General features: G+C 43.7%; 1 protein-coding gene across 1 annotated transcript in view; it reads right to left on the bottom strand.

Annotated features, from left to right (window-relative positions):
• Positions 1-24,099: 24,099 nt before the first annotated feature.
• The window catches only part of msna (moesin a), a 91,156-nt gene continuing 88,735 nt past the window's right edge, over positions 24,100-26,520 (bottom strand). Inside the window, exon 13 of the mRNA XM_060832519.1 lies at positions 24,100-25,924. Within this exon, the coding sequence (XP_060688502.1) occupies positions 25,760-25,924 (165 nt within the window). The 3' untranslated portion in view covers positions 24,100-25,759. The remainder of the gene's footprint in view (positions 25,925-26,520) is intronic.

Raw genomic sequence — 26,520 nt, 5'->3', positions numbered from 1 at the left:
CTGCACTAGATCCGAAGGGAGAGACAGAACGCCTTCTCCAACGAATTTGCATGCTTTTGAATTCGTTGTTTAGTGTACCAGTTTTGATTCTGTAATAAACGGTGTTTTTGCTCCAAACTCTAGCCGGTTTGATCTCTCCTTCCAACGAACACGTAGAGACGAGACCATTCGGTTTCCGTCTCAACAGATGGTGAGCCTGAACGTGGGAAGGGAAAGAGACGACCGCAAGTTGGCCACGTTGGCGGACCGGAGGGCAGACAAACTTTCGGCCGAACATTTAAAAGGTGAGGAAGCGCCTGTTAAAGCAAAGGCTTCCAGTAGGTAAAATTTTACAGTTAGTCAGTCTTTGTCTGCTCCCTGATCCTCACCAACACAAACAGTACTTTTAAATCAGTTTGGCAGCAACGTTGCAGAGTCCATACTGGTAAGCTATTTTCTCACTTCTTCACTAATACCTGCCTGTTATCGCGGTACTGAAGTGACTAATTGATCCATGGCTAGCCTTAAGTTAATGCGCGCTTTTTGAGTTGAGTTAATGCATGGATTTCGGATCCTGGACGCAGCTTTTTGAGTTTGAGTTTTACGCGTGGATTTCGGATCCTGGACGCGGTTTTTGAGTTAAGTTAATGCGTGGATTTCGGATCCTGGACGCAGCTTTTTGAGTTTGAGTTTTACGCGTGGATTTCGGATCCTGGACGCGGTTTTTGAGTTAAGTTAATGCGTGGATTTCGGATCCTGGACGCAGCTTTTTGAGTTTGAGTTTTACGCGTGGATTTCGGATCCTGGACGCGGTTTTTGAGTTTAGTTAATGCGTGGATTTCGGATCCTGGACGCAGCTTTTTGAGTTTGAGTTTTACGCGTGGATTTCGGATCCTGGACGCGGTTTTTGAGTTAAGTTAATGCGTGGATTTCGGATCCTGGACGCAGCTTTTTGAGTTTGAGTTTTACGCGTGGATTACGGATCCTGGACGCGGTTTTTGAGTTAAGTTAATGCGTGGATTTCGGATCCTGGACGCAGTTTTTGAATTGAGTTAATACGTGAATTTTGGATCCTGGATGAAGTTTTTGAGTTGAGTTAATAGGTGAATTTTGGATCCTAGACGCAGTTTTTGAGTTGAGTTATTACGTGAATTTTGGATCCTGAACGCAGTTTTTGAGTTGAGTTAAAGTGTGTTCTTCCCGGAGGTCACAAGTGGTTCCGACAGCCCAATCTTCAGAGGTGACAAAGGGCTCTGACGGGCAATTTTCAGAGGTGACAAAGTGCTCTGACGGCCAATTTTCGAAGGTAACAAGGTGCCCTGATGGACTGTCTTCAGAGGTAACGAAGGCTCTGACACGCGAGACGTCCAGTACTGCAGTAATTTTCTTCTGAATGGGGGATTTTGTCGGGCCCGACGCGCTAGTGGGGAAAAAACTCTGGGTCTGAGTTAAGGTACAGCGTGGCTTACGGAGCCTGGACGCTTTTTGAAATTAATTAATACAGCGCTGACCGCACTTGACTGATTGGATCCTTTCTCTTTTTATTAAGCACTTTAACTCCGACAACTATCGATAGACACACTCGCTGCTAGCATTCTAAGGGGACAGAGGGCGGATCTCATCTCCTGGATAGGGTTTACCTGCACAGGCGTTTGCCTTAGACCGGTTGTTAAGAGCAGAAATCTGCCACGCGAAGGTCAGGCTTTTGAAAAACGCTCTGTTTTTAAAGCGGTACCCACCAGGTGAGATCCGTCATGGGGGACTTGAACTTTGGACCACCAAAAATGACCCACTTTCGACCATTACGGCCCGGAGTGCCCTGGTGGCACCTCACGGTTGGCACAGACGTAACTTGGCATGCCCATTTACTACTGGACAGTGTAGCAGTGCACAAGACAGCACTGGATCAAGTGTTTAACCAAGCGCCCGCCCAAAAAGACCTGATATTGACCAAACTAAAAGAGACCCTCACAAATACGGCGCTAATGAACAAAATTTTAAACGGTCTCCTACTCTCGCCGCAATATTCAGTGCGGCAAACAATAGCCCTAGGAAAACCCCCTACTGATTGGGCACCACCGACCGCCGATAAATCCCTGGGGTGGAAGACGAAACTGTTAGTCACATTCAACCCGCAGTGGCAAGGGGGCCACTGTACCTCCACCACAGCCCCAGTCATTTCGGACGCCCCTGCCAAACATGTCACTAAAACTGGGGACAGGGGACTGCGACAGGCTGAGACGAGAGTACGGACACACCGACAGTATGCGTGGATTGGCATGTATGTGGATGAAAACCAGTGTGGGGCCGGCCCAGTGAGAGAGGGAGTGAGTGAGTGAGTGCAGTGCTTTTAACAGACGCGGCGAACGGAGGTGTCGCAACAAATGTTTCATCCCAGGTCTCGGTGTACAGTGGACCGGCACTGACAGCCTGAGTGACGGGACAGGGACCGTGGGAAGCCGCCCAGCAGCCGAAAGCAGTTTTACTGGTATCGGAGTACGTGAGTGTTGTTCTCTACACTTAGCGGTTTGGGATTGATAACTTAACGGTCTGGGATTTTTCTCCATACTCTCGTCTTGATTTTTAGGATTAAATGCCGCTTGTCCCCCCACTGTCACTTTTAATTACTCTTATACTTGGAAAGGAATACCTGAATGTAGGGAGGGGGCGCAGGAAGGGATGGTGGAGCTTTTACTTTAATAACACTATGGTTGTGGAATCCTAAGACGGCAAATTCCGGGGTGTCCCGTGCTCACCCTAGTTTTGGCGGGTCACCCTTCTCTGGGCGGGTCACCTTAGTTCTTGGCGGGCTTTCTTGCTTTTGGCGCGAAGACTCAGGTTCGGCGGGGCCAGCTGACTTTTGGCGCGAACGCTCAGTTGGGGCGGTGCCCGTCCGCTTTTGGCGCGAATGCTCACTCTTGGCAGTATTGCACAGTCTAGAAGGAGCTGCTCACCTGCGGACGGTCCGCCACCCCTTTTAGCTCAACTACCGCGCCACCACTACACCGGTGGGTCTCTCAAGCGTCATTGCCCTACTCCAGGGGATTGCTCGATGAACAGGTCCTCTTCAGTTACTGGGATGTCGATATGAATCATGCCTCTAACCACATCTTCTCTGACAGGTTGTACCTTTCTAACTCTAACGTCCCGACCAACAACATGCGCACTGCCGTATCGCCATATTGTGCGTTTTCATTTACAATGTTTTGTATGTCCAGTGGTTGGCCGTCCCACTGCCCGAATATCCCCCAGCCCACTTATTTTGTCTCTCTCTTTTTCCCCCGCTGATCACAGGCCTCAGGCCTCCAGCTAGGACGTGCTACTCAGCACCCAGCAGGGTGCTTGGCCCATCTCTCTTCCTCGCGGCTGCTCACTCATCTTTTTGTCCACCGGCATGGGTGTTTAGGCCATCCCTTTTCCCCTCGTGTTCACAAAGTGCCAAGAACGAGGGGGGGCCCACCTACTCCTTCTTCCGTCTATGCCCTCCACATTTTTCTGCCCCCTCTCACGAACCCATTTTTATCTTTTCTCCCAAGTCCACAGATTTTTTCATTCGCTAAAGCATTATGGACGCTCATTTTAAAGCAATTTCCTCCTGCTACTTGTCCCCCCCTCCTCAACTTTGCGGCTAGGGAGGGTTGAGCTACTGCTGCCACAGACACGGCCATTTCCAGTCCCTGAAGCGGGTATTGGCAACCATACGGAAGCTGCCAGCCAGTCTACCTGTCTGAGGCTACACTCTCCAATGCTTTGAACATGCAACCTGTAACTGTCAGTCAGTACCAAACCTTCCCATTGAAATCTCGTACAGACTCCTCTTGCCGATTGTACTGCCCTATCCTACAACCCCGCTCCCCATTCCCCACGCCATAGTCACGCCCCTTCATCGTTTTCTCCCAAACCCACACACTTTATGTTCACCGCCGGATCTGAGGTCGTCTTAGTTCTGTCTTTCATTCAGCTTGCATGAATTCAACTGGGTCTTGCTGAATAGAAGATCCGCGGATCCTTACGCTCCATCTCTTTTTAAGGTTTTAAGCTCCCTGAGGTTTTTCTACCAGGACACAGTAACTCATCTTCTGGCCTCATCTCTCCATTAGGGCATTTCACTCACTATGCTTCTACTGCCTTGCCCTGCGCCCCATCTTCTTTCCAAAGTCTCATGCTCCCTGAGGTTTGCTACCAGGACTTCCCAACCCTCATGCCCTGCCCAAATCCTTCAGTCTCCTCAGCTGTGAGTGCTCCTCGCCAATTCATCTGTTCATATCTTTTGCGACGCACAGGTACGCACTGAGAACGGCAGGGTCACCAGGTTCCTTTATGATCCTTTTCCCGGGGTATCTTTTAAAGGCTGTTACTTCCCTCAAACTGATCAAATCCTCAAGTGTCAAACGGAGGAAAGTGCTACACAGACAATTTCTGTCCTGACCTGTCTGACCATCCTTTTATGATACTCTCCCTCTCCCTCTCCTTTACACAGGGATGAAGTCCGATATGCCCGCAGCACCTGCGCATTCTCTTTTGTCTATGCCACACGGCCCTACACACACACAGATTCTTGCATACACAAGGATTATACTTGCACCTCTCGTTTTGTATCTCGTTTGGGGGGACAAGTCCCCTCAGGCAAACAGTCCAATTTCGTCCCACCGCAAATCTCCTAATTGCCCAGACTTTTACATTGTCCCCCTCTCCATAATCATCATCATCATATCTTATACTGAGCTGGCTGGAAACACATAGGCCACCGCACGCACCACTTCTCTCATTGCTCCAGGTCAGCGCAACCTAATATATCCCTAAAGTCACTCGATGAGACGGGACCTGACGGGGAGGTGCAGAAAGAGAGGGGATCATGCAACCCCACCTTGGCACGGTTTCTACGTAGAGTTGGGGTTGCTGCCCTTCTACACCGACATGGCTCTGTTTCACTGATATCTTTGCTCTTCTGGTACTTTATTCTGCTGTCTAAACTCTTCAGTGGGCCTTCTCTTGGGAGGTCCACCTGGTTTATCATAGACTCCGCTTCGAGCGGGCAAATAGCCGCCAGGATAAGTTTGTGCCCTTTAGCTGGTGACTCAACCCCTTTTTATCTACATTGGTCTTTCTCCATTGTATAGGCGCCTTTCCCGATGTTACCAATACTGTCTGCCTCACAGTCGCGGTTCGCTCCAATATCATACCCAAGTGTCTGGGGGCGAAAATCCCCGCCCTGCCTGCTAGACGGGGTCCCGGCCGCCTTGAGGCTTACGCTGCACGCCCTGAGAGGTTAGGGGGATCTCCTGCGCTGGGTCTTCCCTAACCACACGGTGGAAATTTACCTGCTCTATTGTCCTGTTGCCACAGAGTGGATGGGGATCCTCATCATTTCCACCTTTATACTAAACGGTCTCCTTGGGCGCCTCATCGAACGATTGTCCTACGACAACACCATTAGTTGTGCGCCCCGAGCACCGGCAGTTCCCCGGTCTGCTAATCGAAACTACTTGTGTCCCTTACTGTGCATTATCAACGTGTACCGTTTGCCTTCCCCTATGCAGTCTATTGTGGTTCCCTTCTCACTGTTACCAATCCCACTTCCCTCTCGAGGGACTTACTCTATTTTTTCGACACAACTTCTGGACGAATGTGTTTACTCTTCGAACATTGCGTTTTAAAACATACAGGCGCCTGCGCTCCTGCAGCTGCGAGCACACATTCCCACCGAGTCATAACTGCCACTCGTACTATCTTGCATTTGTATCAGTGTCCCGACTGTCATCTCCCCCGTGTACTGCTGCTGCTCAAATGGACACGGATTATCCTACTAATTGTCTTCCACACTATGCGCACACTTGATTTTAACTTTGTCAGAATATTGCGACTTGACACCGTTTGCGTGACTGCTCCCCGCAATTACCTCACCGACACTGGACCAGTGTCATGATTACGTTTTTTACATTTTTCCTCTGCCTCTTCGTAATTCGACGAACATTAAAACACCTACAGTATAATCTGGCTACCCCTGCCTCGACTGCCTTTTTGTGGCAGCCCGTGCTGGGGAGCCTTTTTTCTCTGATTTGAGATCACGAATCCCTCTGACTACCTTTGTGTAAAGTTGTACCCTTTCCCTTACATGAAACCACTCCTTCTACCTCACACAGAGTTCTCTCTATTTTCATGTGACTCCTTTTTGTGGAATACTGCCACATACAGGTCCGCGACTCATAAGAATAGTTAAGGCTTTCACACTACCGTCATTATTTTCACCATGGTCTTTATATCTGCCCCCATTCCTCTTACACAAATGGTTGAGTACACTCTTCCTGGTTGCATTTGACAGTCCACATGAGCACAGACCTTATGGTCAGGAGTACTGACTGGAGACTTTGGGGACTGCCTCCCGTCCGTTCCGGTCTCCCAGACATGCCACCCCAAAGACCCCTTACAACACAACACTTTATTTCCCATAGTAGTCACATAGTTCCTGATTGACCCCGCCATATATCACCCTGGTGATGCGGAGACTCCTTTTTACTGCATTCCCACAGCCCCATCTCACTGATTTAAAGGTGATAAGGTATCATTACTTTTCAACCAGACCGCCATCCGTTGAGCTCCACCAGGAGACGCCGCTGCCACCAACTCCAACAACACGACAGCCTGTGTGTGACCTCCTACAAACGGACAGGGACACATCCAATACATGCTGTAATGCGACGTCCGCTCGTGAGCCATGATACCGGGTTTCTTGCTTACGGCTGGTTGCATTAAGGGCGGGTGATGGGGGACCTGCCAGTTAGTCTCTCCACTGGTCTACTACCGCCTTTGCGTGGACTCGCGATTCGGGCGTAGTACATGCTATCTCTCCGGTGCATATCAGCTCTCTCAATGGTTTTCTTCCGAATTCATCTGATCCTGTTGTACCCATGACTAACTTTTCATCTTCATCCACATGAATGAAACCTGGTTGTCCAAAGAGCCCCTACTCATTTATTTTGCCCGTCTAAATTGGGGATATGTCAATTGATCCTTCCATAACAGCGGGTGGGTGAAATGTACTGTGTGCCTTGGCAATTGAGACACTGCTGTTCTCACAGGCGGCCTTTGCGGTCTGTCCAGTATTCCTGACTGCCCTCAGCCACCCTCGGAGGCCACTGACCATGCTACTGAGCTGCCCATGCCTGTCCTTGGGGTGGTGAAATGGATGTCGCCATCTATTACTCAATGCAGCACGACTGGTTAGCCAATGATGGGTAAGATCCCTCAGGCGAGGGACAACCTAAGACAGGCACAGTCGCGCATTGACATCGGAACGCGTGGCCTCCGTTCGTCTCCATTTGATGAGATTTCTGCCTGCTTGCATCCGTGTCGGACGGTTGAACAGCACTGCTGCTCTCTGGAGCATACTGATCTATGGGACCACCGGGGCACAGTACAGTTTCACACTGGGTTTCACATCTCTAGCGGGTACCTACCTGCTGGTACCAGGCTGTTCCTACTCCCTTTCCAAACTTACAACGCCTATTTACATTTGCCGGCTCTTTGGACTACTGACTTCCGTTTACTAAATGGCTTACTCATTCTAACGCACTCGCGTACATTCCGCCAGCTCTGAATGACTTAGTGCAATGCTTGTCTAATCCTGTGCTTTTCGTTATTTCTGCAGACACTGCCTCAATTACTTCAACTATTAGTTTAGCTTAGCATGCAGCTGTGACTGTCTATTGCTTAATTGTGTAGCGGCGCGTTTTTCAGGGCACCCTTCATCCCCATATGACTGTCTCCTTAGAACCGGTGAGTCTGGGCGATACAACACCGGACACCGGTCGCCTCGTGGGGTTGCGTTCCTTACGGGATAAAGGGGTGTGGCCTCTTTCGAGGCCAAGGGAGGGAATGTTGGGGAGAATCTGCTATCGGGGTACCTACATTGGGGCTAGGGAGGGGAGCACCATTATTAAAGCAGACACTGTCAGATACCAGCTAAAACACAGCCATGTAAAGTAAACCCAGCCACTGCAGGACTGCCTGCCTGGGGCCACATTCCTGGGGGATTAGAACATGTCCGTCAGTTTCAGATCATCCTGCTACACTCTCATTGTTAATAAAGGAAACCGGTAACTATCGGATAGTGTAAATCGCACCGATACCACACTTGATTGATAAAGTACTTGCTAATGCCTCCGCTGACGTCAAACTCATTCGGGTCCTATGTTAAATGATAATATCTGTATATTCAACTATAGAGAACTATTGTGAACGCCCAGACAGCCAGACGCATGGCAATGAGGAAACCCTTCCAACAATAAACTTTTAATTTACAAGATCGGAAACTGCCGAACCCAGGATGTCTACCCATTGTTCGGCACAGCAGGAGTGGGACAGGTATCTCGGGGCAGCCAATAGAGACACTAATCCCTTCACAGACAGGTGAACCGACCAATGAAAGAGCCGAAAAAGGGGAACCTGACCGGGAACTCGAGGAAGCGCAAAGTATAACTGCACCAGATCCGAAGGGAGAGACAGAACGCCTTCTCCAACGAATTTGCATGCTTTTGAATTCGTTGTTTAGTGTACCAGTTTTGATTCTGTAATAAACGGTGTTTTTGCTCCAAACTCTAGCCGGTTTGATCTCTCCTTCCAACGAACACGTAGAGACGAGACCATTCGGTTTCCGTCTCAACATTAGTGAACACCTCTGCACTCCCTCGACTGCCAGTACATCTTTTCTCAAGTAAGGAAACCAAAACTGTACACATTTTCCCTGCACGGTCCCACCAGCATCTTATACAACTGCAGCATTACCTCCCTATTTTTAAACTCCATCCCTCTAACAATGAAGGACAATGTTCCATTTGCCTTCTTAATTTTTTGCTGCACCTGCAAACCAACTTTGTGACCCCTACAGAAAAACATCCAGATCCCTCTGCACAGCAGCATGCTGCAATTTTTTACCATTTAAAAAACAGTTTTACTGTTATTCCTATCACACCCATATATTTCTAATCATACTACCAATTCATCTACCCTTTGGTCAGATGTTCCCCTACTTAAGCATACCAGGAAACAGCATCTAAGTATAAATGTTCTGTTTGTCAAATTTCTACCCTGACTTGTGCTTTCTCTTTAACTGTCTCAATTTCTCTTTCGCTGATTTCTCCTGATATACCTGAAATTCTAGTTAATGCTTGAAATCAGTAAAAATGAGATTGATCTGATTGTAAGTACTTTCTAGATCTACAGCTTCCCATTCCCAGTCTCAGCTGTCTTTTTCATGGTGAACCCTGTTACCCTGTAGTAAACAGTGGAAGGATAGCTGTTGAAAGAACAAAGTCCACTTTGGCATAGAAGGTGACACCTACACGTACTTGCCATTTGGGACAGATATGGTACAATCATAACAGAAAATGAACAGAAATTGTCCCTCCCCAATTGCTCTTGTATACTAAAGCAATCAGATATTGAAGAGTATTTGGCATGTCGTTGAAAAGAGTCAACCACATTGCTTGGATCTGGAGTCTCACGTGGGCCTAACCATTTAAGAATGGCAATTTCTTTCCGTAAAGGATATTAGTGAACCAAAATTACTTTTTATGACACCTGAGCGTGTACATGGTTGGCATTAAGCTAGCTTTTTAAAATCCAGATATCCTTTTAAAAAATTTAATTCAAATTTAACTTTTCATCATGATGGGATTCAAACCCATGACTCTAGAACATTAGCCTAGAATTGCAGATTACTAGTCCAGTAACATTAACACAACTTCCCAAACCCCATAGCAGTCAGATCACCTTGTCTTATCGCCAGAGAGAATTCAGAATCTTCATGTTACTTTACTATTGACATTTTAACTTGTAAAACCTCTTTAAAACATGGCCATCTTATACAACCTCACATTCACAACAGAATGAATCCAGAAAAACAAATTCTGCCTCAGGCCAGCTCCAGAATATTGTCTGGAAGCAGCCAGGATTTAAACTGGATTAAAACTTGAATTCTACAAGGCCACTGTCCTTCCAACCTGCTGTTTGTGCAGAACTCTAGATCTGCTACAGGCACTACGTCAAAACTCTGGACTGTTTCACTGAAGACTCCTAAGGTGAATTCAGCAGTACGTCTAAACCACAAATCATGTCTTCTTAGTATGCTAGACTCAACAGCATTGGGTTTACCTCCTAAAAAATTCAACTTCGATATGTAAATGACAGCTCGTACAGAATCCCTAGGCATGGGAAACAGTTTAGGAACCAACACCATCAACATAGTTTGTGCATACAAAGACACCTTTAAAAAAATGAATCAAGCTTTTATATTGTACACCATCTCTCTTATGGAAACAACTGATGCAACCCATGTGGAGGCAAGCACTGGAAATTAGTTGAGCATATTTAAAAGGTGGCAAATATTCCAAAGGTGTGATATTTGACATGCCCAGAAGAAGGCTAGAAGATGCAGTTCAGCTGCAGAAGTTCACGCAAGCACAAAATGGACTGTCAGTTCTACTGACATCCCTACCAATTCCACATAGGACTCTGTCACAAGAGGGTTAGAGAGAACCTGGAAATAATTTACAATTCAGATATTCTCTCTCAAAGTCTACTGTCACTACCTAAGCTTTGAATTGCTAATCCACTCAGATCTAAATTTTTATAAATCATTCTGGAAAAGGACAACAATTGGCCTGAAATGAAAGTTTAAACTTGGGCCTAATTTTGGTAAGATTAGGTATAATGTGGCCAGGGAACTGAGAGCAGATACTTTTACTTAAATCTATTTGTGTATAGAAAACTGAGATAATTGAAACTAGCATGGTCAAGGAGGAGCTTCTGAATGGTCTGCTAGGCTTAAAAATAGAAAACTCCAGGGCCAGACAAAATGTAACCCACCTTATTTTTGTGAAGCAAGCAAGGAAATAGCAGGAGCACTAGCAATAATTTTCAATTCCTTGCTAGCCACAAGAAAGGAACTGGAGGACAGCCAATGTAGCAATGTTATTCAAGGAGGGAGTTTGGGATGAAAATCAGGAAATTACAGGCCAGTCAAATTTTTCCACTTGGCAGTGACAGCAATATCCAGAAGGCATAGGTTTATTGTAAAGGGCAGGCAGTTTAGAGTATAAGAAAGATTTTAAAAAAACCTTTTGACCCAGAGGATGGTAGGAATCTGAAACTCACTGCAAGTAAAAGATGGTAGAGGCAGAAACCCTCAGAACATTCAAGTTGTATTTAGGTGTACACTTGCAATACGAGGGTATAAAGCTATGAGCCAATTGAGATTAGAATATTTGGGAGGCTATTTTTCACTGGCATACACTCAATGGGCTGAGCAGCCTTTTTCTGTAATAATCAACCTCTATGATTTTGTCTGATCGAAAGTGTGGGTGATGATTAAAGATGATTTAGATAGTAGATATTAATTAGATTGCCTTATGTTCAGCTTACATTACATCAATAATTTTCATTTTTGTTTAAATTATAAACTTCGTGAAAGGGTTCCAAAAAAATTTAAGGATGTTGACAGAGTTGGAAGGTTTGAGCTATTGGGCGAGGCTGAATAGACTAGGGCTATTTTCTCTGGAGTGTCGGAGACTGATGGGTCATAGAGTAATAGGGTCTGTTTCTGTGCTGTACATCTCTCTCTTCGGACCAACTTGTCCATGCAGACCAGATATCCCAACCCAATCTAGTCCCAGATGTAGGTTTGATTGCTGAGCTAGAATGGTTGTTTTCAGATGTTTTGTCACCATACTAAGTAACATCTTCAGAGCCTCTGAATGAACTGCTGGTGTTGTAGCCCGCTTTCTATTTATTTGTTTGAGTTTCCTTGGTTTCCCGAACCTATATCCAGAACATTAACCTGAGCTACAAATCTTCTCAAAAAAGCCAATGTAGTCCCACCTGCCAACACATGGCCCATATCCCTCCAAACCCTTCCCATTCATATACCCTCCAGTTGCCTTTTAAATACTGTAATCGTACCAGCCTCCACCACTTCTGCTAGCAGCCCATTCCACACACACACCTCCCTCTGAGTGTGAACTTAAAGGTTTATAAAGTCATTGGGGGCATGGAGAAGTTAAACAGACAAGGTCTTTTCCCTGGGCTGGGGAGGCCAAATTTAGAGAGCATAGGTTTAGGGTGAGGGGGGAAAGATTTAAGAAGGGTCCTAAGGGGCAACTTTTTCACGCAGAGGGTGGTGCATGCATGAAATGAGCTGCCACAGGAAGCTGTAGAGGCTGGTACAATTGCAACATTTAAAAGACATGTGAATGGGTAAATGAATAGGAAGGGTTTGGAAGAATATGGGCCAAGTGCTGGCAAATAGGACTAGATTAATTTAGGATATCTGATCATACAGATGAATTCGACCAAAGGGTCTGTTTCTATGTGGTACATCTGACTCTGAGTACTGTCTGAGATCTGTTATTCTTAAAGTCTGGTTAAGAGGAAGAATTGGACAATTTTAATGACATTGAATGTTTTAACTTCAGTTGCAAATCCACTGATGGTGAGGGCGATTTGGTTTGGTTTGCTATCCTTATAATGTAACATAAGAAAGACAAAAAAAATCAATCTGGATTTTCAATGTGCATGCAGCTTTAAGGGATATGTTCACAATTTCAATATGCAACCTGAAGGCCTAAAGATCTCATGTACAATCTTACTCCAAGATCATTTGAAGTAAAAGCTACTAGAAGCATGCTGTTCTATTATATTGCTAGCTCACATGTGTGAGCTGGTAATGTAATGTTTGAATGAAATAAAGTCATACAGATGTACAGCACGGAAACAGACCCTTTGGTCCAACTCAAGAAAAAGGCAGATGGGTTACAGTCAGGGGACGGAAAGGGAACTGGCAGGCAGTGCAGGGATCCCGTGGCCATTCCCCTCAACAATAAGAATACCATTTTGGATACTGTTGGGGGGGACAACTTATCAGGGGAAAGCAGTGGGGCACAGGGCTCTAGAACAGAGTCTGTCCCTGCTGCTCAGAAGGGAAGGGGGAAGAGGAGCAGAGCAGTAGTCATTGTGGGGCCCCATAGTTAGGGGGACAGATAGGAGGCTTTGTGGGGATGAGAGTGACTCACAGTTGGTGTGTTGCCTCCCAGGTACCAGGGTTCATGATGTCTCTGATAGTGTATTTGGGATCCTTAAGGGGGAGGGGGAGCAACCCCAAGTTGTGGTCCACATAGGTAGGAAGAGAGATGGGGATTTAAGGAGAAAATTCAGGGAGCTAGGCTGGAAGCTTAGAGCTAGGATGAACAGAGTTGTTGTCTCTGGTTTGTTGCCTGTGCCACATGCTAGTGAGGCAAGGAATAGGGAAAGAAAGGAGTTGAACACGTGGCTACAGGGATGGTGCAGGAGGGAGGGTTTTGGATTCCTGGATAATTGAGGCTCTTTCTGGGGTAGGTGGGACCTCTACAACCAGAATGGTCTTCATCTGAACCAGAGGGGTACCAATATCCTTAGGGATTCACTAAGGCTATTGCGTTTAAACTAATCCAGCAGGGGGATGGGAACCAAAATTGGAGTTCGAGTGTAGAAAAGGTTGAGAGTAGTGTGGTCGGAAATCAAGTTTCAGGGACGCAAGATGGCACCAGCAAGCAACAAATTGGTTTGAAGTGTGTCTACTTCAATGCCAGGAGCATCTGGAATAAGGTAGGTGAACTTGCAGCATGGGTTTGTACTGGGACTGCGATGTTGTGGCCATTTCAGAGACGTGGCTAGAGCAGGGACAGGAATGGTTGTTGCAGGTTCAGGATTTAGATGTTTCAGTAAGAACAGAGAAGATGGTAAAAGGGGGGTTGAGGGGGGGTGATGTGGCATTGTTGGTCAAGAACAGTATTACAGTTGCAGAAAGGATGCTTGGGGACTTGTTATTTGAGGTAGTATGGGCTGAGGTTAGAAACAGGAAAGGAAAAGTCACCCTGTTGGGAGTTTTCTATAGGCCTCCAAATAGTTCCAGAGATATAGAGGAAAGGATAGCAAAGATGATTCTTGATAGGAGTGAGAGAGAGAGGGTAGTTGCCATGGGGGACTTCAACTTTCCAAATATTGACTGGGAGCACTTTAGTACGAGCACTATAGATGGGTTAGTTTTTGTCCAGTGTGCGCAGGAGGGCTTGCTGACACAATATGTAGACAGGCCAACAAGGGGCGAAGCCACATTAGATTTGGTACTGAGTAATGAGCCCGGCCAGGTGTTAGACTTGGAAGTAGGTGAGCACTTAGGTGATAGCGATCACAATTTTGTAATGTTTACTTTAGTGATAGAAAGGGATAGGTGTATACCACTGGGCAAGAGTTACAGCTGGGGGAAAGGCAATTACGATGTGATTAGGCAAGATTTAGGAAGCATAGGATGGAGAAGGAAACTGCAGGGGATGGGCACATTAGAAATGTGGAGCTTATTCAAGGAAAAGCTCCTGTGTGTCCTGGATAAGTGTGTACCTGCCAGGCAGGGAGGAAGCTGTAGAGCATGGGAGCCGTGGTTTATGAAGGAAGTGGAATCGCTGGTCAAGAGGAAGAAGGCGGCTTATGTTAGGATGAGATGTGAAGGCTCAGTTGGGTGCTTGAAGGTTACAAAGTAGCCAGGAAAGACCTAGAGAGAGAGTTCAGAAGAGCCAGGAGGAGACATGAGAAGTTGTTGGCGGATAGGATCAGGGTAAATCCTAAGACTTTCTATAGGTATTTAAGGAATAAAAGAATGACAAAACTAAGATTAGGGCCAATCAAGGATAGTGGTGGGAAGTTGTGCGTGGAGTCAGAGGAGATAGGGGAAGCACTTAACGAATATTTTTTGACTGTATTCACTCTAGAAAATGACAATGTTTTCGAGGAGAATACTGAGATACAGGCTACTAGACTAAGTGGGATTGAGGTTCACAAGGAAGAGGTATTAGAAATCCTGCAGAGTGTGAAAATAGATAAGTCCCCTGGGCCAATGGGATTTATTCTAGAATCCTCTGGGAAACCAGAAAGGGGATTGCCGAACCTTTGGCATTGATCTTTAAATCGCCATTGTCTACAGGAATAGGGCCAGAAGACTGGAGGATAGCATTTGTGGTTTCCCCTGTTCAAGGAGGAGTAGAGACAACCCAAGTAATTATAGACCAATGAGCCTTACTTCAGTTGTTGGTAAAGTGCTAGAACAGGTTATAAGAGATGATTTATAATCATCTAGAAAAGAATAATTTGATTAGGGATAGTCAGCACGGTTTTGTGAACGGTAGGTCATGCCTCACAAACCTTGAGTTCTTTGAGAAGGTGACTAAACAGGTAGATGAGAGTAAACCGGTTGATGTCATGGATATGGATTTCAGCAAGGCATTTGATAAGATTCCCCACAGTAGGCTATTGTACAAAATGTGGAAGAATGGGATTGTGGGAGATATAGCAGTTTGGATCAGTAATTGGCTTGCTGAAAGATGGCAGGGTAGTGGTTGATGAGAAATGTTCATCCTAGAGTCCAGTCACCAGTGGTGTTCCACAAGGGTCGGTGTTGGGTCCACTGCTGTTGGTCATTTTGTAAATTACCTGGATGAGGGTATAGAAGGGTGGGTTAGTAAATTTGCAGACGACACTAAGGTCAGTGGAGTTGTGGACAGTGATGAAGGATGTTGTAGGTTACAGAGAGACATAGATAAGCTGCAGAGCTGGGCTGAGAGGTGGCAAATGGAATTTAATGAGGACAAGTGTGAGATGATTCACTTTGGTCGGAGTAACCGGAATGCAAAGTACTGAGTTAATAGTAATATTCTTAGTAGTGTCAATGAGCAGAGAGATCTCGGTGTCCAGGTACACAGATCCTTGAAAGTTGCCACCCAGGTTGACAGGGTTGTTAAGGCGGCATACAGTGTTTTAGCTTTTATTAATAGAGGGATCGAGTTCTGGAACCATGAGGTTATGCTGCAGCTGTACAAAACTCAGGTGCGGCCACACGGAGTATTGTGTACAGTTCTGGTCACCACATTATAAGGAGGATGTGAAGCTTTGGAAAGGGTGCAGAGATTTACTAGGATGTTGCCTGGTGTGGAGGAAAGATCTTATGAGGAAAGGCTGAGATACTGGAGGCTGTTTTCGTTAGAGAGGTGACTTAATAGAGATATACAAGATACTCAAAAGGGTTAGATAGGGTAGACAGGGAGCGTCTTTTTCCAAGCATGGGGATGGCAAACACTAGGGAGCATAGCTTTAAATTGAGAGGTGGTAGATATAGGACAGATGTCGGAGGTAGTTGGTTAGGCCACTGTTGGAATATTGCATGCAGTTCTAGTCTCCTTCCTATCGGAAAGATGTTGTGAAACTTGAAAAGATTCAGAAAAGATTGACAAGGGTGTTGCCAGTTTGGAGGATTTGAGCTATAGGGAGGATGAACAGGCTGGGGCTGCTTTCTCTGGAGTGTCAGAAGCTGAGGGGTGACCTTATAGAGTTTTACAAAATTATGAGGGGCATGAATAGGGTAAATAGGCAAAGTCTTTTCCCTGGGGTCGGGGAATCCAGAACTAGAGGGCATAGGTTTAGGTTGAGAGGGGAAAGATATAAAAGAGACCTACAGGGTATATTTTCACACAGAGGGTGGTGTGTGTATGGAATGAGCTGCCAGAGGAAGTGGTGGAGGCTGGTACAATTGCAACATTTAAGAGGCATTTGGATGGTATATGAATAGGAAGGGTTTGGAGGGATATGGGCTGGCAGGTGGGACTAGAGATTGGGTTGGAATATCTGGTTGGAATGGATGGGTTGGATTGAAGGGTCTGTTTCCATGCTGTACATCTCTATGACCCTATGACTCTACATTACTTAAGGGATGATCAGAGGAATGATCCTGATCTCCTTGACAATATTGATTCTTCAACCAGAATTACAAAAACATTATCTGCTTATTATGCTGCTTTTGGTGGAAGTTGCTGTGCACAGATTGATAGCTGTTATTTCCAACAGTATAGTGATTGCACTTTAAATGTATTTAATTGGCATAAAGCACTGACATCTATAGTTATGAAAGGCACTCTATAAATACCAGTTTTTCTATATTTGCTGACTAGTTTTGATCAGAGTCCTCCAGAATTAGGCAGGAGTCTCAATTGTATAGCAGTTAGCAGCTTCCAATCTGGCAGACAATGCATTTCCGAGGAAGATTTGGCACAGGGAATTGGAACAGGTAACTGGTAATGGTCTTCCTAACCTGTAGAACTGTCCTCCAGCAGAACGTGATCATAGTCAGGCCGTGAGGCTGGAGATTGCAATCTAAATAGACCTTCTATGCAACTTCTTTTAAAACAAAAATTGAACAACTAAGTGATGGAATTTTACTAACAGACATCATGGTCAAACAACCTTGAAAAGAATTTAAATTCCTGAGCAAATGGATTTAACTTACGAGCATTCATGTTTAAGTAAATAGATCAAATAATTTTAACAATGCACAATGAAATTTTATGCAATTACATTAACCATTACACAACTAGCAAATGTTTGAAAACAGTAACACATTATGTTTTAACAATGTGAAAACTATGCCCTGGAATTAGTTGTCTTACCACATGATGGCAATAAGAAGCAACCTTTGTTCTCAAATGTTCCTTACACAAGGACATATTCAAGCATAATAAAGAAAATGAAAAAGGCAGGAATTTTCACTTTTAAAAAAAAATGAAAGGAGGTCCACCTAGTCCTTTACTATCATTTTGATAGACTAAGGCAGTATTGGGAGTTGTTGACTAATTACAATCAATAGACAGACAACAGAAAGGTTCTGGATTAGTGGTACTGGAAGAGCACAGCAGTTCAGGCTGCATCAGAGGAGCAGTAAAATTGGCAAATTCGGGCAAAAGCCCTTCATCAGGAATAAAGGCAGAGAGCCTGAAGCGTGGAGAGATAAGCTAGAGGAGGATGGGGGTGGGGAGAAAGTAGCATAGAGTACAATAGGTGAGTGGGGGAGGAGATGAGGGTGATAGGTTGGGGGTGGGGGGAGGGTGGAGTGAATAGGTGGAAAAGAAGATAGGCAGGTAGGACAAGTCATGGGGACAGTGCTGAGCTGGAAGTTTGAAACTAGGATGAGGTGGGGGAAAGGGGAAATGAGGAAACTGTGGAAGTCCACATTGATGCCCTAGGGTTGAAGTGTTCTGAGGCAGAAGATGAGGCGCTCTTCCTCCAGGCGTCTGGTAGTGAGGGAGCGGCGGTGAAGGAGGCCCAGAACCTCTATGTCCTCGGCAGAGTGGGAGGGGGAGTTGAAATGTTGGGCCACAGGGCGGTGGTGTTGATTGGTGCGGGTGTCCCGGAGATGTTCCCTAAAGTACTCTGCTAGGAGGCGTCCAGTCTCCCCAATGTAGAAGAGACCGCATCGGGTGCAATGGATACAATAAATGATATTAGTGGATGTGCAGGTAAAACTTTGATGGATGTGGAAGGCTCCTTTAGGGCATTGGATGGAGGTGAGGGAGGTGGTGGGGGTGCAGGTTTTGCAGTTCCTGTGGTGGCAGGGAAAGGTGCCAGGATGGGAGGGTGGGTTGTAAGGGGGTGTGGACCTGACCAGGTAGTCACGGAAGGAATGGTCTTTGTGGAAGGCGGAAAGGGGCGGGGAGGGAAATATATCCCTGGTGGTGGGGTCTTTTTGGAGGTGGTGGAAATGTTGACGGATGATTTGGTTTATGCGAAGGTTGGTAGGGTGGAAGGTGAGCACCAGGGGTGTTCTGTCCTTGTTACGACTGGAGGGGTGGGGTCTGAGGGCGGAGGCGCTGGACATGGACGAGATGCGTTGGAGGGCATCTTAGCCACATGGAAAGGGAAATTGCGATCTCTAAAGGAGGCGGCCATCTGGTGTGTTCTGTGGTGGAACTGGTCCGCCTGGGAGCGGATACGGTGGAGGTGGAGGAATTGGGAATACAAGATGGCATTTTTGCAAGATATAGGGTGGGAAGAGGTGTAATCCAGGTAGATGTGGGTTTGTAAAAAAATGCCAGTGTCAAGTCGGTTGTCATTAATGGAGATGGAAAGGTCCAGGAAGGGGAGGGCGGTGTCAGAGATGGTCCAGGTAAATTGAAGGTTACGTTGGAATGTGTTGAAGTTGATGAATTGCTCAACCTCCTCGCAGGAGCAAGAGGTGGCGCCAATGCAGTCATCAATGTAGCGGAGGAAGAGGTGGGGAGTGGTGCCGGTGTAATTACGGAAAATCGACTGTTCTACGTAGCCAATAAAGAGACAGGCATAGCTGGGGCCCATACTTGTGCCCATGGCTACGCCCTTGGTCTGGAGGAAGTGGGAGGATTCGAAGGAGAAATTGTTAAGGGTGAGGACCAGTTCGGCCAAACGAATGGAAAGGAGCCAGCCTTTCGATTCCATGTTTGGATTATCTTACAGACAGGTTAGTTCCATCCACATAGTTGCAAGTCTATTTCCCCATTAATCTTTAGCAACTAACCTACAACAGATCCAGAGACTACTTTAGGAACGGTTAGCCCAAAGTCACCTGTATTTTCCAAAACGGGCAACACAGATTCATGTTAGGTTAAAATTACTTAGCGTGGAAACTGGCCCTTTGGCCCAACAAGTCCACACTGACCCTCCAAAACCCATCTAAACCCATTCCCCTACATTTACCCCTTCACCTAACATTATGGGCAGTTTAGTATGGCCAATTCACCTAACCTGCACATCTTTGGACTGTGGAAGGAAACTAGAGCACCTGGAGGAAACCCACGCAGACACTGGGAGAATGTTGTGTCTCAACTGTCATATTCTGTATCCTAAACATTAGGAAATTTCTCACATTAAAAACAACACTATTCTCCCCCCCCCAACCTCTTAAATAGCATGCTCTGCAGACTACCTGTGTGCACTAAAGTAATTGTTCTGCATACCTTAAATTTAGAACTTATCCCACTTCAACATATTCTCTTGTTTTGCCACACTGGACAAAATATAACTAGTTAATGTAAATTTTTAATTTAAAATATTTTACATCTATATGTAAACAATGCAAATACTGAATGGAACGGAGGAGAAATTCAAATCCCACACAACAGAATACACATTCAATTAAATGTGAAAGATGAAGCTAGGCTCAGTAGCTATGACATTAAAACTACAGAGCTTTCATAAAACCTCAGTTCACCAATGTCCTTTCAGAAAGGAAATCTCGACCTGACCTGGTCTCACCTTATGTGACTCCAGATCTGTAATAATCTGGTTGACTTAACCGCACTCAATTTAGCCTAACATGTCACTCAGTTCAAAGGGCAATTATGTATAGGCGCAAATGCTGGTCTTACAAACCTACATGCCACAGAAAGAATAAAGAAATTAGTTACATGAAATGTAACTTTCACAAAAATGCTTTCAGTTGAAGTGTAAAAACTGAACACCATGTAATGGGATTAAGAAAGGACACTCAAAATACTAGTTTATTCTCAAACACCAAATCTGGAGTACTAGACCAGGACACTTTCACAGCTATTATTGGGAGCACCATAGCAGTATATAAAAACAGGTAACAGCATTTTATTTCACCATTATTCAATTGTAGAATGTGAACCACACTCCCGAGGCCAGCATTTACTACTCATTGCTAGTTCTTGGTGAGATACTTTCATGAACTGTAGTCTTGAATATAGGGATATATTGTGATGAAAGCTCCAGGATTTGACCAGTGACAGTGAAGGAATGATGATTACAGTTCCAAGTCAGGATGTTTGTGACCTGAAAGGGAACTTGCAGGTGTATTCATAAGTATTTACTTCCCTTGTCCTTGAAAACAAAGGGCATTCGTGGCTAAATGTTACTCACTATTGCCAACTGTGCATCGATGCTGGAGGAAAGAAGTGAATGTAGGGGGTGCCAATCAAGTGGGCTGCTGTATCATTGATAGTAGTGCTCAGCTTCAAGTACTTTCTTGGATGGGTACAGCCCTAAAGTGGCAAGCATTCCATCACAGTTGTACCTTGTAAATGGTAGACAGTCACAGGAGGAGATGGAGAAGATACTTGCTGTATAGAATTCCTAGCTTCTGACTTGTTTTTTTTAGCCACAGTATTTCTACAGCTAGTTCAGTTTCTGGTTAACAGTAATTTCTGGGATGTTGATAGTAGAGAACTTCTGCAATGGTAATGCCATTAAACATCAAAAGGGGATGGTGACATTGTACAGGAGATGGTCACTTCCTGCACAAAGCTTTTTGCATTTATCAGCCCAAGACTGAATGTCAGCTTAGTCTCTATGGATACCGATTGCTTTGGTAGGAGTTATGAATGGTGTTGATTATAGTTGGAACTATAATGCTATGCTTTCTCCAGGGCAATACATTGTAATCTTTCCCAACAGTGATCATGTCACAAATTTGTTTCAAACAAAAAAAACTGGACAATTTGGTTCTAAAATGCACTAATCCAAACAACCAGTTAGAATTCAGTCAAATCATTTTGCACCAGGTTGTGTGGTTTGATTTGTTCACTGCAAACAGAGCAGCTGGAAATTGCCTAAAGTGCAGTTAATCAAGTACTATGGAACGCTATCCAAGAGGTAATCTTGAATTCTATAACTGCTGCAGCTGCAAAAGGAAAAGTTTAGGACAGAAGCCAGCTAGTAATTGAAAAGTTGGAACAGGTTTTTATGAAACAGTTTGATACTGTAGTGGAAAGGATTTTAATCATAATCTTATCAATTAAAACAAATAGCACGTAGCTAGGTTTCGCAAGTCTCAAAAGGGTCCCAAAAGTATTCAGTTCAAAGTTTGTTTTTTATGAAAAAAGTGGCACATCAGCTTTTGAAACATCAAAATTTAACTTTCATGTGTGTTCTGGTTAATAAACCTTTGATAAACTAGGAGATTTTTAACTGAAACAGGGTGAAGCGGTTATGTACTTACACTTGTGATAACTGCATGTTTAGAGACACCCATGAATTGGCTTGATTGGGTGATTGTGTAGATTAAAAGAAATGGCTGGAGTAGAACATAGAAGCATCTAATAGTAGCAATCCTGTCTCTGCATTAAATCTTGCAGATTTCTTTCAAAACACACTGCAGTTACCTACATTACACAAGAGTTTAGAATTTTTATCTATTTTAGCATGCAAGCTGTTTGAGATTCTGTTCTTCCCAAACTGGAGGTATTTTGGCAATATAAACTAAACTACAAATTTATACAGCAGCTCTGAAAGAAAAAAAATGTTCAAGATAGATAATTAGCCATTTGAGTTTCCTCATAACACTACAAAAAAGGTACTTCGGTGGAAGATTACTTTTTGAAGGAGATGAGTGCCAGTACTTTAAACTGTATAAAATGCAGTCTGCAGCTTAAAGATAGCGAATATTGAATGGTGACTGTCTCAGTCTCCACACCCAGGTGTGCATAAGAATATTCAGATCACTGGATTTGTCAAAACTTTCCAAATTCAATTAAAATAGAGAATGAGGAAACATGCAGTTCATTTCAGTAGAATGCACTGTTTACATACAAATTGGTTTCCATTTAACATTGTGGCATAATTAGATCCATTTTCTCCTCAGTTAAAAATAAAAACACCTAATAGTCAAAATTGCATTGGAGGGGCCCTCAATTAGATAAAATATTTGAAAAAGCTAAAATGTAAACTTGAAATATGTTTTGTCCTCTACAGTTTCAATACCTGAAGGTAAAAACTGAATTTCTTACCTCCAACCCCTTCCTAACAAAAAAAAACTTTGAATTAGGGCTAATACTTCATCTTTAAGGCTTTCAGATTTTATTAGCGGTTTTTATAGGAAAGTCCCTTTAGGTTGGATCATACATTTGCATATAGAGGTAAAAACCATAGCTGTATTTAAAAGGACAAGTTAGATATGCACAAGAGAGAAAACGAGTGAAAAAGACAGATGATAGGTTTGAACTGACATGGTGAGACAACTATGAACAATAGAGGGGTGGCATTTTGGCTCAGTGGTTAGCACTGCTGCCACATTGCATCAGGGGCCCAGGTTCAAACCCAGCCTCAGGTGACTGCCTGTGTGGATTTACACATTTTCCCAATGAGTGGGTAGGTTTCCTCCAGGTACTCTGGTTTCCTTTCACAATAGAGAAAGTGAGGGCTGCAGTTGCTGAAGATCAGAGCTGAAAAAGTGTTGCTGGAAAAGCGCAGGTCAGGCAGCATCCAAGGAGCAGGAGAGACGACGTTTTGGGCATGAGCCCTTCAGGAAGGGAGGAGGACTCATGCCCGAAACATCGACTCTCCTGCTCCTTAGATGCTGCCTGACTTGCTGTGCTTTTCCAGCAACACATTTTCAGTTCTATCCTTTCACAATCCAAAAGATGTGCAGGTTAGGTGAATTGGCAATACTAAAAATTGCAGTGTTTAGGGGTGTGTACAATAGATGCATTAGTAAGCAGTAAATGTATAGTAGGGGAATGGGTCACTCTTCAGAGGGTCTGTTGGGCTGAAGGGCCTGTTTCCACACTATAGGAATTCAATATAAGGATTCTGGATTGTAAATAAAGTATATTTGGTGAGCTAGAGCCTCCTTAAAATGATGTCCAACTCCAAGGGTGGCAATATGGGATGTTGTATTTATTGCCAAGAAGCCTCAGTTGTAACTAGGAGAGGAAGCGATGATAAATGTCTTATCTGATGTGGAGCTGTTACCACCAAACCCCCTCCTTCATTGGAATGTAAGCAGAACCCACTTGCATTGCAAGCCCAAGAGAGAGATCACATGCTCCTGGTTCTCACTTGAGATTTATTTTTAGGAGGGGGTGGGGGAAAGAGAAGCAGGGACTCTGGGAGGAATCAGACAGCAACAGGAACAGCACACCTTCACACAGGTCTCCAGGAGTGAAACATTGCTGTTCTGAAGATGAAAGAGATTCACTCCAAAATTTATTCACACTTCAGCAAATGGATTTTCACACTGAAGGCCACAGGCACATTCGCAAGTCTAAAAAAGTTCTTATTTTACTGGCCTACATATTTGTCAATGTACTAGTAAGAGCATCATGCCCTTCCACAGCAGATTTTATATTTGGACATCTACATACAATGTTAGAGGTCCAGAGATTGGCAATATTTGACAATATGTCCTTGCTCAGAAAACATGAAAATCACCAAGGAAGTTTCAAATGCTATCTTTACAACCCACCCAGACTTGAAAGAGAAAAGACCAACCAAAACTTATGCAGAAATATGAAAATTTATTAGAGCTGCAAAGTCCAAATTGAATACAAATCTCAAAACAGCAAATAGTTTGTTACCGAGATCCCATTTGTTAATTGTTAAATAGGGAGCAGATTTCACTAGTGCAGAAGAAATTTACACTGGCCAACTTTCTAATGTATAAAAAATATTCAAACCACAGAATGAAATTAAGCAGCTTTTCTCAACAAACTGAAGGCCCCCATTTTACAAAGTAATTGTAATAGACACTAAATGATCAACACAGGACCCTAAAATGAATAGTTCTGTCTTAATATAATACTGCACATTTCTTATCAATTATCCTGAAAAATACAATGCGTGATTACATGATAATCTGCAAACCAATAATTTGGTCACAAAAATAATTCTGCTCTTCCTACTTTGCATAGTTAAAGTTCAAAGTAACTACATCAAATATGTAATACTATGTAGACAAAAAAAGCAACCAGCTGCCCAGGGAAGAATCTTGGTTGCAAATAAATTGACTAGGCACTGTAACACTGAAAGATTTTTGGCACTTATTTCTATAAAAGAAATGATTCTGCACTAAATGGTAGCCCTTGGCAACAACGATTCAGTTAGAAAGGAGAGCTCAAAAAAATCTTCATTAGTAACACCTCAAGTGCCCCAGCCTAAAAATTTAAATCTTGACCTACACTTTCAAGAGCTGTGAGACTATTATAAAATTTGCACCATTTCCCAAAATTAACACTTCTCAAAAATGGAATTGCAACAACACAGAATTACTGGTTATTTAACACTATCACCCCTAGTTATTGTGCACTTCTGAACTTAATTCCTTATAAATTTAAAATTTTAGTGCAATGTACTCCAGTCAGAACAAGGTTTACATAATTTTAAGCTACATATAATTAAGAGGAACAGCTTCACTAATTTCAGACTAAGTAGTACACAAATCTTTTTAAAAAAGACTATAATGCAAATTATAACAAATAGGGATCTCCCTAACTATTATCCAACTTTAATTATATTCCATGAGTTGGTTTCACAAGAAGAGTTTCACTGAAGCAGACAAGAGTTTGAAAGTTATGCCATCACAATCAAGGTTCATTTAATATTACTTGGCAATAAATACTGATAAAAAAGGTTTGTTTACCAAGCAGATTCTCAACCTGTGAAAATCCAACCCACATACTAAATAAGGTGAGCTCGAGTTTTTGGTTGTAATGACTTAAAAAGGGGAAGCCACATTTCCTTCCTAGGGAGGACACTATTTGAAGTGACACCAACATCCTACCAAGTAGCATCATTTTTATCCCCTTTAAAAATGTTCTTTTTAATTAAATATAGAGTTCAGGATAAAGAAGGCACTCAAAAAGATGGACCAACATAATATTACTTAAAATGAGTAGTCCAAAAAAAAAAAGCCAGCAGTAGACAGTAAAGCAATAGATTTGAGGGAGAGTGGATTGCTGTAACAAAAAAAAAGGACTAATTCTGAACATCATAACCAAAGACTACATTTATGCCACACAATAACTGAAACAATTTAATACATCTTTGTCGCTGATCTGAACAAGCTATATATTAATAAAAATGGGTTTCTCGGCAACTCCTAATGAAACCAAATTCATTCCCATGTCATGGCTTATGCAGGTCACAGGAAAGTGGAGATTTACATGGACTCAAATTCATCAATCCGCTGCTTGGTATTGCCCTGGCGAATCTGCCTCAGGGTTTTGTATTTGTCACGTCCTGCCTTCATGTTCTCTGCATGTAGCATGTCATTCCGTGTTTTCTTGGTCTCATCTCGAGCCTGGGCCAGCTCAGATGTTAATGCCTATGGGTAAAGTAACAGTGTTCAGTCATAAAAAAGTTGCTACAGGTAACAGCTTCCAGAGGTTAAATTTCTAGCTGGATCAAAGTGCAAAGCTTGAGACACTCCAGAATACTTTATTAGAATAGTATTGTGGTGAAAGAAACTGGATCCATCTGTTGTTGAAGTCAACTTCACAGTTTAAAAATTTTGGATTTGTTAGGAAGATATTTTACAATAAATAGCTTTTGAAAAGATTTAATAAATAATTTATCCTGACATATTAGGGGCAACAGCACTTTGGTTTTTAAAAAGGGAAAACTAGAATAGTAGCTTTTTAAAAGGTGATGATCTTGATCATGACATTTTACTGACCAAAATCATTGACAAAGCACTGATCAGGAATCCATACCAGAAGTAAATAATGAATTTTTAAGCTTAACCCACAGCTACTTTTCCAACCCGTAATGTGGATACTGAAGCTTTAAGCTCAAAAAACACTTGCTCAAGTTTCTTTGCAAGATTTTCTTTTACACCTATCTAATCCACAATTTGGATTCAATCCACTGCCCCAGGAGAAAAGAAATGATAGTAGAATTGAAGATTTAAGGATCAGGGCT

The sequence above is a fragment of the Hemiscyllium ocellatum genome, chromosome 11, assembly GCF_020745735.1.
Source record: "Hemiscyllium ocellatum isolate sHemOce1 chromosome 11, sHemOce1.pat.X.cur, whole genome shotgun sequence".
Classification (NCBI taxonomy): domain Eukaryota; kingdom Metazoa; phylum Chordata; class Chondrichthyes; order Orectolobiformes; family Hemiscylliidae; genus Hemiscyllium; species Hemiscyllium ocellatum.
The sequence above is the reverse complement of the archived record's forward strand: the minus strand, read 5'-3'. Positions and strand labels throughout refer to the sequence as shown.